The sequence below is a fragment of the Glandiceps talaboti genome, chromosome 4, assembly GCF_964340395.1.
Source record: "Glandiceps talaboti chromosome 4, keGlaTala1.1, whole genome shotgun sequence".
Taxonomy (NCBI): domain Eukaryota; kingdom Metazoa; phylum Hemichordata; class Enteropneusta; family Spengelidae; genus Glandiceps; species Glandiceps talaboti.
The window spans coordinates 22,705,780-22,730,335 of record NC_135552.1 but is presented as its reverse complement, the minus strand read 5'-3'; the positions used below and the strand labels follow the sequence as shown (position 1 = coordinate 22,730,335).

Here is a 24,556-nt window from a genome sequence, read left to right as displayed (position 1 = left end):
AAACTGCAACTGTTACGACTTGAGTTAACGGTCAGCATCGACATTTCAGTTGACAAAACGTTACGGCTACAGTTGCTTTAAAGCAGCAATATTGGTGAAAATGGCAAATACCAATTTTAAATTCTATGTAACGAAGCAACTTTAGCATGTTTTCTACTCAACAAGACAAATTGATTTGAAACAACATAAGACCAAGTTCGTGTTTATAACCCAATCAATTGAAGAAAAAAACAAAAAACAAATGTGTAAAAAAAATGGTTTTGTACGTACAGTAAATGATTTGTAAACAAAATGATCGTTGAAATTGTTTCTATACTTGTAGTCTGTTTGACAGTGAACTGCATTCTTACCTCCTTTTTCAAAGAATCATGTCTTTGAGTCAAAGGGCCTCTTGTGTCCTCGTTCGATATCAGTTCTTCTGTCAGAAATTCCTGCAGAAAAAATAGCACAGATAACATTTTAAATTGATCAGACATGAGTTGTAAAGATTTTATTGACTTCAACAAAGTCAAAGAATTTCATATAATAATTATAGTGAGGTCTACGGTAGTTATCTTAACTTAGACGAGCAAGATTAAAACGTGTTATTTGCTACATTATAGTTGGGCGGGAATCTGGGCGGGAAATAGATAAACGGCTGTGATTTTTTCATGACAACATATTTTCGCGTCAAATGGAGACTCCCGCACCATGGTTATGGATATGGATGTACAGATACGTTAGGACAAAATCGATAAAAAAAATTTACTTGGTGTCTCCAAATTATTGTGTGGAAGTTTTTATGGTGAGAAAATAAATGCTTTCTTTATCTTTTTCTATGATTCCTTGTGAATGACCCACTACAAATGACAGTGCTGAATTGGATGGTCGTCTCTGTTATGAAAACGAGAAGACACCATATTTTCCAAAAATAAAATCTGTCACGATGAGCAAACGTGTAGCAGCCCCTGTGGCCTAATGGATAAGGCGTCGGTCTCCTAAGCTACATCAGTGCCAACCGAAGACTGCGGGTTCGAGTCCCGCCAGGGGTAGTTTTATATCTTTTAATGTCTGTATAGACACTGAATATGCAAGTCGGTGGTTTTTAGCAGTATTACAGATATCTTTGAACCAGAAACGAACCTGCAATATGTGAAAGACAAGACAACGACAGGTTTGTAATTCCATCCTCAACTTTTATTTAAAAATGTCATTCTACTTTTTTTCAAATTTTCGTTTATATAATCTCTCGCCAAGCGAATGATTAATATTGCTTCATAGTTTAATAATGTGATACTGAAGAAAACGTAAATTCCCAATAAATTAGAATGAGTATTTTTATTCTCTCAGTGACCTTATCACCAGTTTGTGTAGTGATGAAATATAGCAAAACATGTATTTGTAGTTCAGTACACGTGCTTTAATTTTGTTTATCATATTAATATTAATATAATTAGATTATGCCTGTAAGATTTGATCAACAAAAATTAACCACACTGTTGTTATTCTTATCCACGAGCCATTTATCTTTAAAATGTCAAAATACTATTATATTTTTTAGTATTCATTTATTTGAATTAGGGGTTGTCCAGCATTTCTTCCTTCAACCCTGTGGAAGCGCTGATTGGACTTACCGCGGGAATTCCATGATCGGGAATAATGTAATTGCAGCTATCCCTGGTGTGGGCTTTCATAGCCCGCCTAATAGGTGCTGGCAGCCTGCCACCGTCCTTGTGTTTTTCTACCGTCGCACATGTATCCATAATGAGCTCCAGGCGATGTGATCTTTCCCTAAACTGGAAGGAAAACATATATTACATGGTGAGTCATTTGACAAATATGAACATTTGTACGTGATGCAATTGGAGAGATGAGGAGCGTGGGGCATTGCAATTGGAAGAGCAGCGCTGTCATGCACTGATTGGGGAAACAAGGGAATGGAGCAGTTAACGGGAGATGCAGATGGTGCAGTCAATCACCGGAGTTTGTTTTCGAATGGATGGAATAGTGGCATCATATTCTTGTGGTAGAGCTTCATCTCATTTCAAACGGATCTGATCATATGATGTGCCTAAATGTCATTAGTGCACACAAGACCACCTGCTATATGGTAGCATGTGATAAATCTCAGACGGACATCAGTTCGAACAGTCAAATTATCAACACGGTTAACTGAGTAACGTATAGAAATTATACGGAAAAGGGTCCTTTCAAATCAAATATTTAACACACAAATAAAGTGACCCAAAAAATGAGCTGGCTGGTAAAGTTTTAGACCATGACTTAGTTGACGCATAATATTAAAGGGATTTTCAATCAGAATAAAGAAACTTATAACTTAAGAATAAGATTTGTCTATGTTTATAACAGCACAACGTTATAATGTCTTGCTTTGCAGACACAAGCAGCCTGTACTTTTATATTTATGAGTCTTTGAATAGCGTGTCTAACGAGACTGCATTTGGATGAATTCCTGAACAGTGCTGTCTACCACCTGACGTCCACGGCTGTTGCCACCAAAGTATACCTATACTATGCCCCAAACCTTGGCATATCTTACCGCAAATCACGTACCCTTGAAATATTTTAGTATATTCTATACCTAGTGTTTTATTCACGGCACATCAAAAGTGTCTCAAATTAATTAACCACCAAAGTACATGTACACCTAATTATATGCTTTCCTATACCTCCACTCACTCATCCATATAAACGCGTAGGAACTGTGACGTAATTGTCGGCGCAGACGAAGTAGGCCAACCGTGTAGTGTGTATTTAATAACCCTACTTAACAGGATATTCACCACGAACGAAGACAACAGTATTAATTATTCAATGTTGTCTTAACACCTAAAATTATCTTTTTCCATAATTTATTTAATATTTTATTAAATCAATCGATATGTGTCGTAATTCTATTGATTTATGAATTTAATTATTCTTTCGTGGAAAAAAAACATAATCAAGGCGACGTCAGCAATTGCAAGATCTTTAGCTTTTGGCATGTTCATATTTTATCACGTTTGTGCCTGGAGGTTGTTTCACCCCTGACCTTACCTGCCAAGCGAGGAAAACCATATGTTGTGTTCGTTAGTCCATTTGACGTCGTAATCTTTAGTATGGAGACGTGTGTGGTTGCAAGTTATTTATTTCTACTCTGTATCCTACATCTTCCTCGACTGATAGAAATACTAAATTTATTAATACGATTGATGGATGGGTAGATAGATAGATAACTATTCCATTGATTGAGAAATTTGTGATTTATTGATGGAGGGATGGATGGGTGGGTTGGTGGATGGGTAGATGGGTCGGTCGGTTGGTTGGTTGGTTGGTTGGTTGGTTGATCGGTTGGTTGGTTGGTTGGTTGGTTGGTTGGGTGGTTGGATGGTTGCTTGGATGGTTGGTTGGTTGGTTGGTTGGTTGGTTGGTTGGTTGACTGACTGATAATATTGCTCTTCAGTTAATGAAACCTTTGGAATCGAGTTTACGATAGCTTTATGAATGGTCGTTGCAGGGATGTCTGTATATTAAATACCACATGGTCTACAAAATTTAAAACGACGAAAGATCAACTTACACCAAATGAAATATGGCAAATCAATAATGTCATCAAATATGGATATAACATTTCCAGTTTCAGAATTGTTGTTTTTTTCTTCTATGCTATGACTTAACACTATACAACGATTCGAACTTGAATTATATTGCGTGTGGTTTATCTAAGAGGCGGCTGTTAAATACACTCAGAAAATATAACCTAACAAGTTTAGCATTCAAGTTGAATTCATTGTCGTTGTCAAATATATTATGGGTCAACGTCCTCTAGATTAAATAGGCTATATGTAGATTTGAATATTTCCAAACACACGTTTTGATTATGAGGTTAACAGATGTGACAATTTTCGAATTACGTAGTTGACCATTTGTTGTACGGATTTCAACAGCCGTTGCAGTAATATCAGACGGTCGATCTTTGTACAGGAAAGGGGGTTTCAGATATACGCGGCGATATAACGTCCAAGTTATGTGACGAAGACACGTTTTACATCTATCTCATGCCCAGAAATGATATTTGATCCGTATAATTTGCTGGTTTGGTGGTTTATTACGCTAACTCAAATGTTATTGCAATACACACCAACGGTGCAGCTAGTCAAATTAGATGATCTAGGCTTTCAACCACAAGTGCCTCATATACGTTTATTCATACTAATATCACAAACTTGTAAAATAGGGCCACTGCTTCTTTTTGTCACGTCATTTTTTTTCATTATTTCAGATGCATCATTTAAAATTTAATTTGTACTTTTTTTAAAACATGGGTTGATTTGTTTCCATGACGACCAACATACATATAAATGCCCCAAGGAAGGAATTAAATTCGTTTTGAAATGAATAGGAATATTCCAATTATATATATGACATTGTATTCTAAATACATTGCCATTCAACTTTCAAGCAATACCACTGTGCGATCAAAATAGGAGCTCTATTTTTGGATTAACGTTTCGTTTCCATAGAAACAAATAAAGTATACCTATTTTGCTTTTTAGCGTTTTCGGTCTGTTAGACACATTCAAGGTATCAGACAGAAACATATCAGAAAAGTGTTCGTAAAATTTCCTTCATTTATATTGAGGCGCTGGTATACAAAGGTTTTCAGTGAAAAAAAACAGGCATATTTCTTCTGGACATGACTTGGCGATATAGAAGGTATGGCGATTGAAATAAATAATTAACTAGGATTATCAATCATAAAGACATTTACCGGCAATAAAATAAACGTTTGATATTCGATAAAATAAATTTCAAAATACACGCCAAATTTATGTTTGTTTGTATATCTCCATGTCTATGTGTCGGAATCCGATCCCTCTTCTAATAGACGAGCTGTTTTGGTTCGTTTCACACCAATTATTTTATAATCAGCGACTGTACATGTCCCTGGCCGGAAAATTAACCGGGTTGAAAAGCCATGATGTCAGGCGGGCTCTGACAAGAATTCAACTGAACGCTCGAATGGAATTTTGACCTTCTAAAATGGAATGTGGATGTCATTTGACGAGTTTCTGCAGAGCGATCGAAGTGTTGGCCTCGTCTTGGAGGGTTGTACTAGCTATAGTCATTAAAAGTTTGAGAAGCTCAGCGAATACAGACTGCCGCATATCATTTTATCATTGCAGTCTTCAAGTATCATATATTCCGTCGGCAGTCTAGAAGAAGAGTTCAGAATCTGAATTTCGAGGTCATTTATATGCACCAACGGTTCCCGTGTGGTTTTTTTAATTGATGCTAAAAGATAAATGAAAATATTACTCACTGAATTAGACCAGCGTTCCGTGGGGCCAACAAGGATAGCAAATTATCGATGAACGGTTGACAGTTGTGTTATCCTCATGAACGCACCGCTTAGTTTATTCCCGACGAAAACCAGTAGACGACAACCCAAGCATCACGGCATCATAGTAAACAAAAAACAGTTGCGCAAATTTTTTTGTGGTACTACATTATTAACTTACCTTGGTGTGGTTTGCCTTAGCCGTCGCTGTTAGGCATTGAGCAATACTCTTCGCCAAATGTAAATGGAATTCTTCGAAGTCCTACAACCCAACCAAATACAAGCATCTATAAATAAACCTTGTTTTGCATCGGTGACGTCACACGTGGAGTAATGAAATAAGATGCAATTTGATATGCATGAGTGATTACAATAGTGATGATACTTTGACAAAAACATTTGCATGCCATTCAGACTGCCGTTTAATTTTTTTTTTGTTCACACTATGAGCGAAAGAGAAAAAATATCTATGTGAACGTCCAACGTAAACTTTTACTACATAGAAAAGAAACGTTATGAGCTGACTCGGTCGTTATTCCACACTCTACTTTACCGTGGGGCGCAGATGTAGATGGCAAAGGACTAGACAATACATCAATACATGATATTTTTTTTTTAAACTAAAAATAGAGAGGATTACGTACAATATTCTCTTATGCAAAAAAAAAGTCAATATTAATCAAATAATATATCCCCAGTTAAAGTATGGCAATGAAATTGATCTAAATATACTTAGGCTTTTTAGAAGACAAAGCAATGTCATTGTTCAACTATGATGAATTCTCTGTATCATCCTTGAACTGTGAGGGACGAATAAAACTGTGATCTACTCTAGTTTGCATTAAATTTCTCTCTTCATATTTAGTGTTAATATCGAAGAAATATACAAACGATTTAAGTGGATGTCAAAGGTTATTGTCTGTGCTTGTGTTGCCTTTGTAATTTTGGTTGTGGTTTCGGTTGTCATGAATTCGAGTTATGGTGATGAGCTTGTGTCGGTGTCGTTACTGTTGTGGGTGTATACTGGATGATAATATGAGAGTGATATAATTGGAAAAGTGGTTAAGTGTGATTGTAGTGATGATGACATACATGTATTGGTGGTGAAGCTATTGATGGTGGTATTGATGGTGGCGGTATGAGGTTTGTGGTGGTGGTGGTATTGGTGAAACATCTTGTATCTAACTATGACTTTGGTGTAGCTACAACTGCTGCTGGTGGTGGTTGTGGTGGTGGTGTTGGTGAAATATGTTGCTGTATCTGTTGTTGCCTTGGTGATGCATGGTGCTGGTGGTGGTGGTTGTGTCTGTGCTGGTGGTGCTGTGGTGGTGGTGGTGGTGGTGGTGGTGGTGGTGGTGGTGGTGGTGGTGGTACTAGTGATCGCCGTCGTGGTAGCGCTGGTCGTAGTGGTGTTGTGAGGCGGTGATAGTGGTACAGTTGCTGGTGGGACGGTGTTGGTGGTGCACTTACTGGCGAGGCAGTGGTGGTAGTGGTGGTGGTAGTATTAGTACCGATGGTGGTAGTAACAATAATGGTTCATGCTGCCATTAATTATAATTTCGGTGGTCATTATAACAACGCTGACAACCGATCGTGATGGTTGCAAAAGTTATGACGATCTCAGAGATTAAAGATAGTTGGCTGATCATGACGATAACAAAAAACTTTGTCGAATCACGATGTAAACTTATGTCACAGCAAAAAGTCACAATTGAGAAATTAAGCTTAGACAGTTAATCAATTAAATTTGTCAAATCGATAGAAATTAGTACAGATGACATCATGTGAGTACTCTAAATCAATCAATACATTAACAAGTAGCAAGAGTTGTATTCATTAATTACTTTATTAATTTAAATGATACATAACATTGTAACGTTAGTACGCATTACCATTAACACATGCGAGGAGCCACACTGTCTATTTTTCAAAGAGAAAATTACCAAATTTGGTTATGATTTACGGTTGATTTTATTTTTACGGTTTACACTAATCGGGGGTAAGACAATTACGCTTTCAATTTTCTAATCATAGGCTCCTGTATAAATCTTTTTGCGTCTTATTATGCCTGAGTTTTCGTCGACTAATGCTTGAGAATTCTTGTATGGAAACTTGTGATATTTCACACAGAGTGGTTGAAGACTGTGATACGGGGATATCATACCAGTGGCCAGCTCTGGTAGAGGTGTGTGTGTGGTCAGTGCTGCCTACCACCAAACCCCATTTTAAGCCTATTTTGACCACAAATCAATACCCCATTTTTTAACATGCAAATTTTCAGCATATCCCATAATTAGACATAACATAAGTATTTTCAACCAGGGGATGCTAAGTCGGATATCTAATAATCACTGATACATAAGATAAATATAAACCAGGGAATTAGCCAGGGGGAATCAGCTGATGGTGAGGTAGATGTCATGCCTCCTTCCCGGGACCCATTGTAGAGCAAACAAAACTCCGCATAGAGTGGACCCAATGTTACACATTTCATCACCAGAAAAACAGTTTAACCCTATTTTAGAGTAAAGGGCTACAAAAAACAATCCGAAGGGTGGTACATATACGTCTAGCCAATTAGGAGAGTACCCCCGGAATGTAATATGGTTCAGCAAAACAGATTTATCGTGTGGTCATTTTGGATTTACGAAAACTAAACGTAGCGTATTGGATGGTCTTCTTCTCACACGATCCACTTGACATACAAAACTATCACTTGGTGTAATGTGACCTTTGACATGAATAGTTTCAAGCTTGCAATATACAAATATACAAATGATATGAAATATGAATTACTCACTTAGTTATAAACGGCCATTTGTAGTTTTGTTTAAATTGCCTTCTTTATAATTCTATATTTAGATCAAGTGGACCAGGTATATTTTACAGAAATAATTGCATGGCAGTGAACATGTCTTTTTTTTTCAATGGCATTACAAAGGCACCCATTCGAATATAATCTACTACTATGATCGTACCACTGTTTTACGTGATTGTGGTCTGTGGTGTAACATGTGTTTCTAAAAATGATGACAGAATTCTGTCAGTAACACTAGTAGAAAAAATAGTACAGTTTACGACACTTTCCGTACTATAGTTCAGATTGAGTTCAATTCTGTACTTTTATGCTGATGAGGTGGACGTTTCTGTACTTTCCCATTAGCGCCTGTCTAATCGGATTATACTCGATCTGAAAAATAGTTCAGATTGCGAGTCGGAAGTGATTTGAATACATTTGCATTTAGTTCAGAATATATTCATGAGTTCACCCCCATAACCGGGCAGTAAACAAATGAATATTCAAATCTATCTCGCCTGCATGTGATTCAAGGCGTGTACACTAATTGTTTGACCCACAGAAAACTAACAGTAACACTATTTAGTTAGTTAGTTGTCTGTGTTTGACCACATGAAGGCGGAGGGGGAGGGTGCAAAAGAAAAGGGTTACACACATGTACAGTGTATGATATGATGAGAGCTACATTTAATGTACATGTACATACGAACTGACATGTATACGTACATGTACAACTACGCTAGCATGTAAACGTTAGCAAAAACTCTTACTACTACCTCAGACCACTAAAATACTAGAGTGGTCTGAGCTACTACTACTTGCAAAAAGTATTTACAAGCATTTCCATGTAGGTCAATGAAATATCACCTATGTGGGTTATACTTCAATAGTCGGTCAAACAGCGTAAAGGTCTACATTCTACAATGACAGACATGATTGTTCAACTCGGTGCGATCTAAGATGAATTCACGGTGTATATTTGGTTACGTCGCCTTTGAATTGATGATGACGACTCGTCCGACCTAGACTGTTCTGGTCCAGTTTCAAGTGAAAGTCAGAATTATCACGGTGCCATTGATTATACTAACTGTGATGAAACTCGCCCACTCTAGTCTCTATGACTTCATTAGCCCCAAAATGCAAGAACTTAATAATGGTATTGTAAATCGAAGTTCATGCATGCTCTGACTGTCGCCTGTTTTTTGTTTTCTTACATTTTATACAATTTTGAATTGTTAGCTTTGTATTTCCTGCATTAATGTTGAAAACTGGTCTTTTTACTGTGCGTCTTCAATGCGCAGGTAAAATAGTGTGTTAATCTAGCATCGTGAGTACGCGCTCGCTTATGGTTTCGCATACCTTGGACTGCCTGTCATTCAGTATTGTTTTAGCCTATTTATTTCTAAAGAAAAAATGGTCTGTAAAGGGACTGCTTTAGTTGTCACAGTGCCTTTGTGGATTTATAAATCGATTTATGACAAGTGAGTCTACCTATTTTTTTCCCGACCCACTCAGTCAAGGAGTGCGATACACCAATCACCGTGTATTTAGCTTTGTATACAGTGTATGGATAATAGCAAGTTTCGGGACTGAAAAATCATAAATTGTTTGTTAGACTTATTTTTTATTCAATGTAATCTGGGTTGATTGGGAATTTTCAGATATCAGGATTTAAACCTCGGATTTCAACTCAGAAAGGCTATATTTTTTGCCTCAGTCTGAATTATATTAGTAGAACTCTCACCAACGTTCCCAATGTGAAGTGATCTGAAAGTTGGTGAGAGGTCCTCACGTTGGATTGCAGCACTGCATGTTCTTGCCGAGAAGATAAAGAGGTGTAGTAATTATGGTTTAAAACTGACTTTTACAAACGCCAGCCGTGTAGGGTCTATGATTTTTTATGTTGTGGATGAATGCGGCACTTTGATCTGAACCTCAGACCACTATAATAGGAACAGACTAGAATCGCTTTTTGTTTTAGGTGTAAATGGGGCTCTAAACCCATCTTCTCTGTCGTGCATGGTTACCCTTCAAACCTGCTTCAAGCCGAACGTTGTGCAAAACGATACTTCGTGTCTTTACGGTTTTTTTTTGCAATTGTGTTTTAGTGGCCTGAGTCTGAACAAGTGTTCATACAGTACAGCAAAGTCCCACCAACAAAATCCATAGCAATAGATGCAGGAAAACCTCAGTATGGGCGACGGTGAAATCATGGTGTTAATTCTAAAACTTTTGAAAGCAAGAACATATGTTTGTGCAACTTTTGTATTAAAAGCATACCATTCCAATTCAAGGACAACGATTTTGTTCAGAAATGGTGGTAGGACTATAATCCTTCCTACCTCCTTCCTTCCTACCTCCATAGTTCAAAACCGCTGATCGTAACTGCATGGTACAGCGCATCTACATTTATTTCTGAGTTCCGGAGGGCATTATTTGATAAGTACCCCATTCGTCCCTGTATTAGATCTTGTATAGTCATAACATTACAAAGATATGTGATTGTTGTGATCATTTCATTTGCTCATTATGTATTCAAGTGTAGTCAAATTTTCTTAGGTGTATGAGCAACTTTACTTCACCAATAAATTCTACTTTCTCACGAGTATTGTAAAATAACATGGCTATAATATGATACTACACAGCACGTTTTAGACGTATTTGCATATCAATGTCATCTTCAAATTTTCTTGAAGAATTCTTCATCCAGATACTCTAACATACCTGCACACCAAATGTCAGCCCATTCAATCGATTAGTTTTGCGGCTGTCATTCATTTTTACTTTGAATTCTTTTATTTACAAAACAAATGACAGTTTTTGACCCCAAAAATGACCAAAAACAGAAAATTGAAAATATCTTGCTGTCATAAACAAATATGAATAGACTTCTCGATAAAATTCCATTTACTCATTGGGAACATCGAACGTACAATGTCAAAAAGTCGCACTGGCGCAAAGTATCATGGGAAAACTTTCTTTGGCACACCTCACTTAGGAAATATAGCCGCAACAAAAAAGTTAATACTGGGATCATGTCTTTTTAAATTTAGCCTTTACCTTATAGAATAGAAGTATCAAAAGTGTATGCACTAACAAGTATCTGTGGTTTGTGCAAACATGCCAAATCGCTGATGATTGTTAAACAACAAAACTTTGCATACCATTGTCATTAATAATTCTACGTTTTACTTCTGAATCAGTTCTAAACACTTACGATTGAAATGATCGTCAACGATACGCTGATTTGTAGTTGAGGGTAATTAAAAATATTTTACAATGACGATTTCGACCATTAGCCGATGGAGGTGACCCCAACCAAACCTGTCACAAGATGTAAACTTGCACACTTTTTGTGTGTCAATATGTCTGTTCTGGTCAGTCTGTTTTGGGAATTTATGGTACACTCACTGTCGCAGTTTTCAGCCAGGGTCACGTTATTCGACGATTACTATTTGGATAAACACTGCAAAAAAGTAACACCCGTCATTGTTGCTTAGACATTTTCCTAGGGTCTTTTTCAACATGATTTATAGTAAGAAGTAACTTTGTTGATGGTGTAGTCACTGAATTTATAACCCTACATCGATGACTTAGTAATTGAACACGCAAATGAATTATCATGAACACTGATCTACAACCGATCCGACCCTGGGATTCGATCACAATTCATGGCGTCGCTTGCCAGTCTATGTCTATGTCTTGGTCACGCAAACGTGAACACTCTGATATCTGAAACACTTCTTTGCTCCAGATACGCACCTTTTTTTCATGGAAAATGTCATATAGTTTGAAGTAAGCTGGGAGAAAATATTAATGAGATATTTGTAGATTTAAATAAGAGTGAAATGATAGTCAAGTGATTTTGAACCATCTCCGTGTATTTTGCTTTAGCGAAAACACTGACAACTACTAGTATGTGATCGCCCGGTCGTCAAATTGCAAAGAACAATGAAGAACAGCTGAACACCTTCCTGTGGTCATCTGTTCCTTTCCGTACCGACTCTCAATTGTTTTGCTGCGTTTACTTGTATATCTTTAATAACAATAGTTTTTTAACTAACACCAATGTTCTTCCACTTTCTTTGCTTTCAAAATCAGTCACTTACTGTTGTAGCCAGTCAAAGACAGCCATCCTCAACTGGAAACACACCATGACAACAAAGATATACCAGAAAGTCATGACGTTTTGAATCATATCATTCGGCCCCCAACCCTGTTTTTGACAATTAAAAAATGCTCTACTACCCATCACAGCCAGTATCAATCAGACTTTTTTTCCATATATTATATTCCACCCTAACTTAACCCATATGACCGCCCCATTTATAACTCGTATGTCCGGACATGAACATGATTGGCTTTTCGCTGACCAAGGGGTATGAGACCATATGTGGAAGTGGGGGATAAGCTTATCAAATATGACCGTAGTTCCATGTAAATTAAAACTTATAGTTATGCTTATAGTCGTTACGTTTTCAGTTTATTGTGGTACCCGCTTGATGCTTTCTCTGAAGATGCCGACGGGATCAGTCTAAAATTCAGTTCTGGTGTATAAACTACAATGTATCACACATATCATGACTCTCACTATCCAATCCATCGGCTATACACTGGAGAACACAAGGACTATACTGACTGTTTTCTATCCAGCACGAAATAAATTGAGAATACGTGGAACTTATATGTACATGAACAGTAGCTCCGACAACTCTGACAAGTCTCTATATACCCCACCAGGCCTCTTTGCTGGAGTTCGCGGAGCGTGTGTTGTCAGTGCTAATCTCGTCTAGTTCCTATCACCGTGTTCCTAAACAGTATCGTTACCATTTACACCTCCACTCACTAAACTTGGTTTAGTCATAGAAAATAGAGAGGACCCTCTCTATTGTCTATGGTTTAGTTAGATACCAATTGGCATCTGGACTAGAGCTAATCACGAGTCCATCACAACGTGCATGCATCATTTTCTGATGTCCGCATTTGATTTGGACATTGAAGTAAATGATTTTACATTTCTGAGTCTCATTCGGTATTTTTCCACTGTTCTATATGTGGTAGCTACTACTTTTGGCACAATAAAAAAAAAAGATGTTACGAAGACGAAAAAAAATATAATCGAGATGCACGATAAACATTTTTGGAAAAAAAGTCACATAAATGACTGCAGTATCCATATTTTTAATTGGCATGATTGAAGACTTTAAAAAATGAATGATGATAAAAGTGAGATTTTGCCTCAGTGATGGTTTTTCTATACAAGCGATAACATCACGATACCGGGTACTTCACAAACATTATCTCACTGACTTCAAAACCATAGTGACTAAATCGTTTCGTACAATTAGACGGCATGATGTTTTTTACGTCTCGCACAAGCATATACAATGGTACACTTTACCAAATTGTAATAGACCATGTAAATATTACATTGACCGATGCAGATCTTGCTCGCGCAGGTTGGGTAGATTTATATGCTACGTTATGCCTTAGGCCTAAAAAATAACTGTTTGGTTTCTGTTACCCGACCCACCTAGTTTTTCACTGCCGACCCTTAACTTTTTTTTTACGTGTTCTTGAAAAACTAACAAAATCGCAACAATTGTGAAGTCTCACGAGACATAGTGGATGCAGAAACTGACATCAACTTAAAAAGACAATATAAAACTGTTCCTCCAATCTGTAATGGTTGTACATCTAATGGAAAGAAGCCAATAACACAGAGATCATTTGGAAAAAATGGAAAACCAGAATTAGACACTCGCACATGAATAAAAATAAATCTACCTACCCCACCTATTTATTTATTTTGCCTAATCGGAACAACACAATTTTTTTAATAGGCCTATTTCCTAACTCAAGCTTAAATTATTGGACCCTTGTGAACCAAAAATGTGCGAAAATACAACGCCAAAATAGTAACGCTTTGCACGGTTTTCACACTGAGCAATACGATTAGATCATAGACAGTGAAGTTCTCCAGTGTCTCTGGTTTGACCGACAACAATGAAACCGTTAGCGGGATCTCAGAGTCATACTCATTCACATACAATTTTTTATGGCTGTTCACGTTGGTTAGCAACATCTCTGTCTTTGAGTTTGAATGAAATCGCTGCCATTCCCTACAGGAAACTGTTCTATGGAATTACATGCCAGGAGCGCTTTCAATATCATAGAATGTTTTGTTGATCTTTTTTTTTCTTTTTTTCTTTTTTTTTTCTTCTTTTTTTTTTGGGGGGGGGGGGTCGACAACTTTTACCAAGACAACCATTATATTAATCATTATAGTAACTACCTAGCATGGCTAATAGCCATACTGAGGTAGAACTGTAGATTGCTAAAATGTTATGGGTTGCTGGTTGTACACAACCTCAGCATATGCCACTTGACTTTCAGGCATTAATAGGTGGCAGAAATAGTCCGCACCAGGGCCGCTCTGTAGTCCGCATAAAAGGGTGACTAAGCCCAGACAATATTGTCCAGACCAGATTTGGAGGTGTGAACGCATTTAAAGCTGACTCGGTTCTAAATCTTGGTGCATATTCATGAGGTCGACACCTAGAAAATGAACCATGTGTACATTTCTTTTGTCTTTTGTTAGTTAATTTATGCGGGTAAACTGTGTCTTCACTAACATTTTCCACTAAAAGTTTCAAAATTGTCTTGTTTTTTGAAGGACTACTATAATAATATTTCACCGCCCTTGCTTTATTGTCATATCAGGAAAGTCAAGAACTTGACAAAAGCTATTCAAAACAAAGTAATCAAAGTTGTAAAACCAAAATGGTGCCGTGGAGAGTTGTGTCTGGTCATGTTCTGATCATGGAAGTATAACCCACGGTCTGATCTAGTAGCAGTATATCAACGACGAATCTACATTACAAACAAACAAACAAACAAACAACACACACACACACGCGGTGATATTAAAAAGCACGCAACACAAAGGTTGGTTCACATCCCTCGCATCAGTACCGGTACCCATTCTACTGAGTTATAAATATAAATCACATTCTCAGCTACAACATTGAACTTGTATGATACAAAAATCTTCAGAATGTGCGGGCCATATTTTCACTACCGGCATTGTCAGTCACCATCACTGCCTTTAAAAAAAATTAATACAGATAAATGGAAGCAAAAACAATCCTCTTGACGGTAGTTTAGTAGTCAGTTATGAATTATGTAACGTTAAATAACGCTATTCAAATATTTCCCTCTATGCCTCCCATATACCGATAGTAAATCTTCAAACATCCATACAGACATGCGGACTTTGCTCCCTACTAGATACATCCATGTTTTACGTTACTTTCGTATTGCAAATTTAGCTGATGATGTCATGTCAAAGCCACGTGGTCTAAAAACCTGAATCTCCGTACATACATTTCGATATGAAATTATTTATCCGTGATGTTTAGAATTTTGGTCGGTCAATATAGTTTCAATGACCAAGTGTGACCCCCACTGATGTCTAAAGTACTAATATCAGTACCTGACCGGCCATGGCCATGGCCTTGTTTTTGTTTTTGATTTTCTTCAATATTCAAATCTACGTAATGTCTGGTTTGTTAGGCCATAAATTCCAAGCATATTTACCATGATATCACAAATATAGACCAGTTACAGAAAGTAATAAGTGTCAGCAAAATACTGTAATATCGACACTGTTTCACGGATTTTAGGGACGCTGGTGCTTGGATTATTTTACGGTTGACATTACCTAGCCAGTAATATAAGGAGTAGTACATGGGTATTTTATCCCTGGACTCTCTGTCTGTTTATATCGAAATGGAATAAGCTGAAACAGTTCTTCTTTGAGCAGGAAATATGTTGTGATTATGGATATTATATATATACATGTATATAATTGCCAACACATCGGCAACGAGAGTAATGACATTGACTATACGTAATATGTAAAGATGTAGTGTAAAATTGGAATACGGTCGTCAGGAACTAGATTAGGGTAGGGGGAGGCTCAGGAGAAAAATTGTTGTCACGGGAAAAAAACGAATTGGGACGTGCGTGAAAATTCGGATTGTCTGAAAGGGGCCCGGAGTCACGTACAAATATTTTGCTCATGAGTTGAACCAAATTTAACTCCAGGAGCAGACGTTTAACAAGCGTATTTTTAAAAGGGTGACTGGCAGAGAATGTGTGTCTCTTGAAGGGTAGACAATATACTCGCGATAGACTATGGGTTTCAGGCCACTGTGTCAGACGTGGTCTTGGAGGAGTCAGTACAATTCCTCCAAGAGTGGTAAGAGGCCAAGCCTGAAATAGACGGGTTGTGCGGCAAGTAGAAGTTTACATGCCTTGTCTGTGGTTTACATTGTGCACGCAAAACATCCCACAAAACCGGCCATAACTAAAGCGGCATATCAGTAAATATGAAAAACGTGATCTTGGTAATTTGGATACCAGTTCTGAAAATATTCTCCGGGAAAATAGGTTAAAATGAACATCAAGATAGCTGCCTATTTCCCATTGTTTATAAATCGTCAAGAGGTTAAGCTATCCACTCAGATGAACCACTCTTTGTCACTTTATAATCTGGCATTATACATGGGATAATTTCCAAAATGTACATGTTTTATCGTTTCATTTTGGACTTTATAGAAGTTGATGACTAAAATTACCTTACCCTCGATGAAAGTTATGAATGCGACTAGGTTTTACCATAGACAGGGTGGAGGGTCTATGGTTTTACCTACTAGAATTAGTTGCGACAAGATTGTAAATGCACATGGGCGAGTTTTGCCAGATTGCTTTATTTCAAGTGATTTGAAAATTGTGAATGGCGGACTTGGCCGTGGTCCATCGAATTGTCGAGTACTACCGTGGTGGCACTAGTCGTTCCTCACTGGAACGGCAAGTGCCACCTTATGGCGATATGTATTGTCTTTGAACCTTTCTCAACAAATAAATCACACATAACTCCCCAAACGCTTCCATTCTAGAAATCCGGTGCCGACCCTAAACCTTTTTAATAAAGAAGAAAAATCAGTAAAATCGAGAAAATTGTGAGTGAAGTCTTGCCAGAAATGGTCATCAACTTAAAAAAGACAATAAAAAAACGCGGTTCTTCCAATCTGGAATGCAGAGCAGATGTCTTTGAAATAGAATTATTTAGTTTGGTTTAAAATTTAGTTGAAGTGGGCACAAAACTTGATTTGGTTCTGACTGTTCTGAATTTAGGGACACGAAATCGTCTCCCTGATGGCAGGAGTTCAAAGTGTTGGGACATAATGTGGCCTTTGTCATTTACCATTTTCCCAGCTTTGTTTTGTACACGAGATGTAAACATTTCATTCAAATTAGTCTACTTTTCACTCAATACTTTACTAAACACATTTACAATTTTGTTCAAGACACTCTTGTAGCTAGTCCCTAGACTACCAAACCAGCACAAAAAAGAAAATGTTAAACCGACTCAAAACTCCGATAGAATGTCTGTAATACCTTGGCATTTACAAAATTTTAGGCCCCTCAATTGTTGTAGACAGTAAACTCTAGATTGACATTTCTTGTTAATGAAATCTGTGTTGGCCTTAACATTTGATTTATTATCCAAGACTGTTCCTATATATATATATATATATATATATATATATATATATATATATATATATATATATATATATATATATATATATATATATATATTTAGTCACCTGTTCAACTTTAACATTGTCAATAAAAAGGTCGGGCACTACTTTAGGGTTCTTCCTAAAGTCGACCTTTCGTCCAAGTAGTTTTCTTTACACCAAGTAACAAACCTATCAACTTCATCGAAATAAGTACGGTCAGAATTTGACAGGTCAACTAATGCAGAGTTATCAGAATATTTGATAAGTGGATTTGTATCGGTACCTGATGAGCAGTCATTTGTGTAAAGTGTAAATAGTTTGTGTGAGAGTATCGTGCTCTGTGAGGCACCCCTAAATGTTGAATGGAAGGCTGAACTTAATTTTTGGTAGCGAACAAACTGGGAAAGGTTGACAAGAAAATCCATTATCCAGAGGATGAGTTTGGGGTTAACGTTTAAATAACTAAGTTTATGAGCCATCATGTTTGGTTGACTTCTGTTAACGACTGATGAAAAATCAATAACCAATAGTCTTACAAATGAACTTGGTTTTTCAAGATGTGTATACGCATCGTGAAGTAATGTGAGAGTTGCATTATCAGTACCTCTATTACTTTAATATGTAAATTGGTATGGGTCAAGGTGTGAATGTTTTTGTGGGTTTTGACAAAGTAAAATACGCTCGAAGCATTTCATCACAATGGAAGTCAGTGCTACAGGACGATGCCTTGGAAGTTTTTAGGGACCGGACAGATGGTAGATGTTTTCCAAATGGTTGATATCGTATGATCATTGTACGACCAATTGAACAATCTACTGGAAACACTAGCTAACTGCGATGCATAGACATTCAGTAACCTACCACATATGTTATCAGGACCCATAGCTTTCCTTATATTTAGTTTCTTAAAAATAGACAACTCGTTTATCACTGATTTCAAATTAACTCTTCTTTTCTTCTTATTTACTCTCAAGATCTAACCCGATGTTATCTATTTCCTTTCCAAAATCGTGAATATCAAAGCGACAGTACATTACAACTTCGCCTCGCCACCACCCTGTGTTGCTTGGCAAGGTGGTAAATAAAACAAGTTTGCCTTTGGGATTATATTAACTGGGATTGTCGACACTGAATAATCCGGTCAATCATGGCACTGCGCTCATTGTATGTCACGGCGTACAAGTATAAACGACGTTCATACTTCCATGACCATAGTTTCTGCGACCTGTCATTTGTTTGACCATAGACACTCCACCTTTGTGGAGGGTCCATGGTTTGATGGGATGCGTTAATTCTGGCAAACTTGTTTGGCAAATCGATCTGACGCAATATAGCTTGTGACCGTGGCATGCATAGCTTGGGTCAAAATCTATAACACCATTAAAGTATAAATAATGTTTAAACTTCCACGATAACACATACCTTTGAGAAATTATACTGACAGTATAATTACTCCAAGCACAGACTATTCTCGTGTCAAACTCCGACACGAACTTGTTTTTCCTTGAAGAGTATATCTCGTGAGACCTATGGAAATTATCAAAATCTATATTGTAGTTGAAAAGAGCAAGAATGAAAAGAGGGGAAATTTAAGGGACATCATTTCTATATACACGTGTATTGTGCAAAGAACCCGATATCTTTGACCGCGTTGCCGTCAACCGAGCAATGGTAATATATATATATATATATATATATATATATATATATATATATATATATATATATATATTACCATTATTATTATTATTATATATTATAAGAGGTAAGTCATAAACTGAAGGAAAAGTGCTCAATACTGAGAAGTAGAGCTGTATTTACACAAAGTACACAAGTTATGGTACGGAGGCCGTTACGATCTTCAGACGACTAAATAACGGAAATTCAAGTGATAGAATTCGATGCGCGTTGTTGAGTGACATGGTGGAATGATAGAATGTATTTGTTTTCGTGGACGATTTAGTGGACGATCTAGTGGAATTAATCTCTAAAAAAAAACATGAATCATGGTCTGAGTACTTCACAAATGTATTCAATGCTCAAGTCCAAAGTGATGAAAGTTTCTCGATTTCCATGATCTTATCAGATCCACCTTGATAGACATAAATTCAGGCATTAATGGTGAGATTAATATCCGACTGTAGTCTTTTGGACAAGGTAATTACTTTGATAGTCTAGTTCCTATACTGTATCATTACCATTTATACCTCCACTCAAAGTATAGTCAGAGTCGTTACTCTAGAAGTCTTGAAATGCATGAGATGCAATTTAAAATTCATTTACAGCCACCCACACAGTCATTAACATCATGTCTTTGTTAATAAATCACAAAACTCTAACCAATAACACAGTCCCTCATAAAGTTAGTGTTTATTGGGACAGTAATGTTCAAATGTGGTATATTTGTCAGCCCATGATGCTACTTATATACTGTTTACATCACCAAAACATTTAGGTTTCACTGATTGGGTGAACAACTTTTTGTGCTATTTGAGGGGCTTTTGGCTAGACGTGGTTTAGTTAGAAACCATATTGGCATCCAGACTATTACTTTGAAGGAGATCATTGAAGAACAATAAAAATAAAACTCAAGGTGTGGATATGGGATCAGTGTGGCATTCTACATAGACATTCTCCAACAATTCTTGTAGACATGTTATGTAACCATTTTTTCTTCACGAAAGGCATGTTCCCACAGGAATCAATGGGGTAGGGGTTTCTAACATTGTCTTTTGAAAGTAAATTACATGTATGTCAAAACTAAAATTATTGTATTTACTAAGAGATGAAATTCTTAAGAAAATTGAAAAGTGGTTATTGGTGGTCATAAACTCGACGTTGTTCGCTTTTTATGAATATCTAGGCGTGATTATGTCAAGCAGTGGTCTATGGTATTTAGCGCTTGCAGCTCAAGCGAGTAAAGCAATGATTGCGGTCATGAGTCAACTTGCAAAACTTGGGGACCTCCTAGTCAAAACTAAATTTAAAAGTTTTTGACTGTAAACTATTACCGATATTAAATTATACAGTGGAGATTTTGGGTTTTAATAGGTCTACTGAAACTGAACGTGTTCAAAGTAAATTTCAGTGTTATATTTTGAGTCGTATATAAACATATATGTAGTCTTTGAGTATGGGAGCTACAAAAATGCTTGACAAGTGTTCATTACGGGAAGTAGGCTGAAATGTTTTGAGATTGCTGAACGAGAGCTGCAAAACTTTAACCTCAGACCACTTCTCCTCAGCCCTGGTTCAAGTTCTTAGGTCATAGTTGTGTAAACTACATCTCAGACCACAATGTAGTGACCTGAGACTACATGTACATGTAGGCCCTACCTACTGGTATATTATGTAACTGCACTTGACGCCAGTGTGATTTCTAACTAAACTGTGTTATTGAAAGAACCGATGTGACGTCATCTGTTTTCTTTGTACCTGACACAATCCTAGCTGCTGTATTTTGGGCATGTTCAAGAGGGACAATGTTTTTAGCTGGCAGCCCATACAGAAGGGCCATTCAGTAGTCAGGTATCGATGATATAAGTGCATGACCAAGGTTCTGACAAACTCCGTTTGTAAGATACTGGCGTATGCGACCATAGACAGTGGAGGGGCCCCCTCCACTGTCAATGATGCGACCTATTGTTCGGGGGTGAAAAAGAACTGATCTACATGTCAACGAGATGTGCTTCTTGAGGTTATAACGGTCATCAATTGTTACACAAATGGTACATGCTGAATCCACTAACTGCACAGAAGACGATCCCATGTTGATGTGGTTCATGAGACGAGGAAGCCTGTTGAACTGAGACGTGATAAGGAGGACCTCGGTTTTGCCATCATTAAACTAGCTTATTTTGGGTCGTTTAATATCATGTGCAACAGTTTCCATAGACAGTGGAGGGGCCCCCTCCACTGTCAATGATGCGACCTATTGTTCGGGGGTGAAAAAGAACTGATCTACATGTCAACCAGATGTGCTTCTTGAGGTTATAACGGTCATCAATTGTTACACAAATGGTACATGCTGAATCCACTAACTGCACAGAAGACGATCCCATGTTGATGTGGTTCATGAGACGAGGAAGCCTGTTGAACTGAGACGTGATAAGGAGGACCTCGGTTTTGCCATCATTAATGAACTAGCTTATTTTGGGTCGTTTAATATCATGTGCAACAGTTTCCATCTTAGTTACTGTAGTTGACGTATGTGATTGGGGAAATATATTGGTAAATCTGGTTGTCGTCTGCATGTTGTTGCATATTGAGATTTTGATGTCGGATTAGCTTTCCAAGTGGTGATGTGTATAGACAGCATACGCGTGTAAGAGTGGACCAAGCACAGGGTTTTGTGACACTCCACACTGCAAATGTTTGGTTTCTGATATGCCTTGTACAGAAATGGACTGTTGTATATCTTTGAGGTATAAAGACTCTAGTCGAATGCCTGTAATACCGAGCTCGGAATAAACTTGAAATTATGCTGGAGTCAGAATTTACGGGGGGGGGCATGAACAAAATTGAGGTTCAAAGGGAGGGGGGCATGACAATTGTGATGGTCTGAAAGGGCCCCCGAATATTCTGCTCATGATTTGAACCAAAATTAAACCTCAGGAGCAGTTGTTTACCAAGTAAATTTACATTTGTATAAGTGTATGCCTCTCTCTCTCTCTCTCTCTCTCTCTCTCTCTCTCTCTCTCTCTCTCTCTCTCTCTCTCTCTCTCTCTCTCTCGTCGCCGTATGTCTCCTTCTCTCTTGCTCTATCTCTCTGTGTGGAGACTTTGTTGAACATTCAAACCACAGGAGCAATCGTTTACCTTGTACTTTGCAAAATTGTTCACTTCATTTACCTACCACACATTTAATTATTAGGCAGCCAATGGCCAAACGAATGTGTGTGTCTGCCAAAATATCTATGTATTAGTTAAAGCGTAGGTAATACAGTTGTAAAATAATTTAATGAGAGTACAATTTGGGTATTGAAGACAATTTTCAAGTACTTTATGGCTTCCAATAATGTGTATGGTTTGAAATATTATGCCGCTAAATGGCCTCCTACATGTCCTTATTTTTCAAACAATTGCCTACTGTGGGAGGGGGACACACCCTCCCCACTAGTTATCGAAGGGGGGTGCCGTTTCTGTCAAGACATAGGATTCAAAAAGAAAACTCTGCTGGTTAAGTTTTTCCAAGTACAGGTTACAGCCCAATGAGCCCACATCCATTTGTAAAGAAATCTCTATGTCTGATATGTATGGACACTGAAGTTGATTTCCACTGTTAGCTTACAGTGTGTCATATAGTGTACCATACTGTACTTCTCTGACGTGTATGGGGAGGGGGTAATGTATAATTGCATATTAAAATATGTGCAGCCGGGGGGGGGGGTATGGACGTCGCCATCTTTCAAGCGCTAAATTACCTGTTAATCGAGATTTGTTTCAAAACATTAGCATGGTTGATAATATATGTGAAAGGGGTAAACTAAGAATGGTTTCTGGGATCGCCTAAGTCAACACGACATATATTGTGGATGGTCTGAGATATTCGATTACGATTCACATCGTCCGATTTCCAATCGTCCCAATATCCATATTAACATTCTTTATCGTTTCAAAATCACAAAAATGCATATGTCGTGGTGGGGTGAGTACCGACTCTAGTTTGGTCTCCGCTCTCTCTCTCTCTCTCTCTCTCTCTCTCTCTCTCTCTCTCTCTCTCTCTCTCTCTCTCTCTCTCTCTCTCTCTCTCTCTCTCTCTCTCTCTCTCCGTCTCCCCCTCTCTCTCGTCTCCGTATCGAAACTTATTCAGTCATAAAATCATCAGGTTTCTGACAATTTCCAATACCTGTTACAAGAAAGACTGCAGTACAAGAATATTTGGTTAGCTACATGTATTACATCTGATGCCTTATACGTGACACGCACGATAATTGTCCAGTTTGCATCAGAGGGTGTGCCTCGCCTTCTGTACATGTGCCGTACGTCTGGCTTGTCTGTCAGTGTCACATTTTGCTTCCCCTCTTCAGTTTTCTCAGATGTTTTAAGAATTTAAACATAGTCAGTGTCTGATCGACAAAAATTCTTTCCACTGAAGTTTAGAAAACATTTAGTGCAACTCTACGTAAACGTCATGTTGATGCATCATACATCATCATGAGACGTCACATTGACCTCACACTTCGCTTCGCGCTTCCTTCAACGTCCGGTCGTTATGAAACTAGTTCGAAGGCTTTCGCTAGCGATAGCGTGGCCAGTCTTGTTTTACTGCGTAATCGTCTAATGTTTTCCAAATAATTATGAATTAATTTATCTTTTTGTTTACACTTTGGGTATTTTACTTGCTATTAGAACTCCCGGGCAACTCATATTTAATTTTCCAACCTTAGAATTTGTTCAATGATCGTCAGGTTTGAGTACTTTCCTAAGCCGGTCCCACAACTGTTATACTTATAAGTTATAGCTGGGCGTTGTGACCGGTAACCGGCTATTATCTACATCACTGCCTACTAGGTACGTCAAAAACACACCGTTCGCACATGTGAGCCTGATTTTAGGCAAAATATCGGGCTATTAGAGTGCATACAGGCCCTTTTGTTCGCTTGTATTGTTTGCATTTGGTATTTGGCATTTCGCACGTTGTTTATTTGCACCATTCACAGTGTCTTATCATGCTTTGTGTAACTTGTAAGCCTAATCGACAACTGGGCCAACGGTTTTTACTAGACAAATTTGAAACAAATTTTGCGTCAGTTTGATGGTAAACCTGCTATATTGACTACCAAACTTAGTTAACCCCAGTTATTTTTACTCATGTTGCATCACCATATATTTAGAAAGAGTATAT

At 37.7% G+C, this 24,556-nt stretch overlaps 1 protein-coding gene and 1 non-coding gene across 3 annotated transcripts in view; one reads left to right on the top strand and one right to left on the bottom strand.

The window, feature by feature from the left end:
• The window catches only part of LOC144433932 (uncharacterized), a 90,097-nt gene that overhangs the window by 16,244 nt on the left and 49,297 nt on the right, over positions 1 to 24,556 (bottom strand). For both annotated transcript variants that reach the window (XM_078122341.1, XM_078122342.1), the window contains exons 7-9: positions 5,502 to 5,582; positions 1,614 to 1,775; positions 351 to 431 (exon numbers count right to left, since the gene is read on the bottom strand). In XM_078122341.1, the coding sequence (XP_077978467.1) occupies positions 351 to 431; positions 1,614 to 1,775; positions 5,502 to 5,582 (324 nt within the window). The remainder of the gene's footprint in view (positions 1 to 350; positions 432 to 1,613; positions 1,776 to 5,501; positions 5,583 to 24,556) is intronic.
• Trnar-ccu (transfer RNA arginine (anticodon CCU)) lies at positions 944 to 1,031 on the top strand. The gene is given in 2 exon segments: positions 944 to 980; positions 996 to 1,031. It is a non-coding gene; the product is annotated as a tRNA-Arg (tRNA).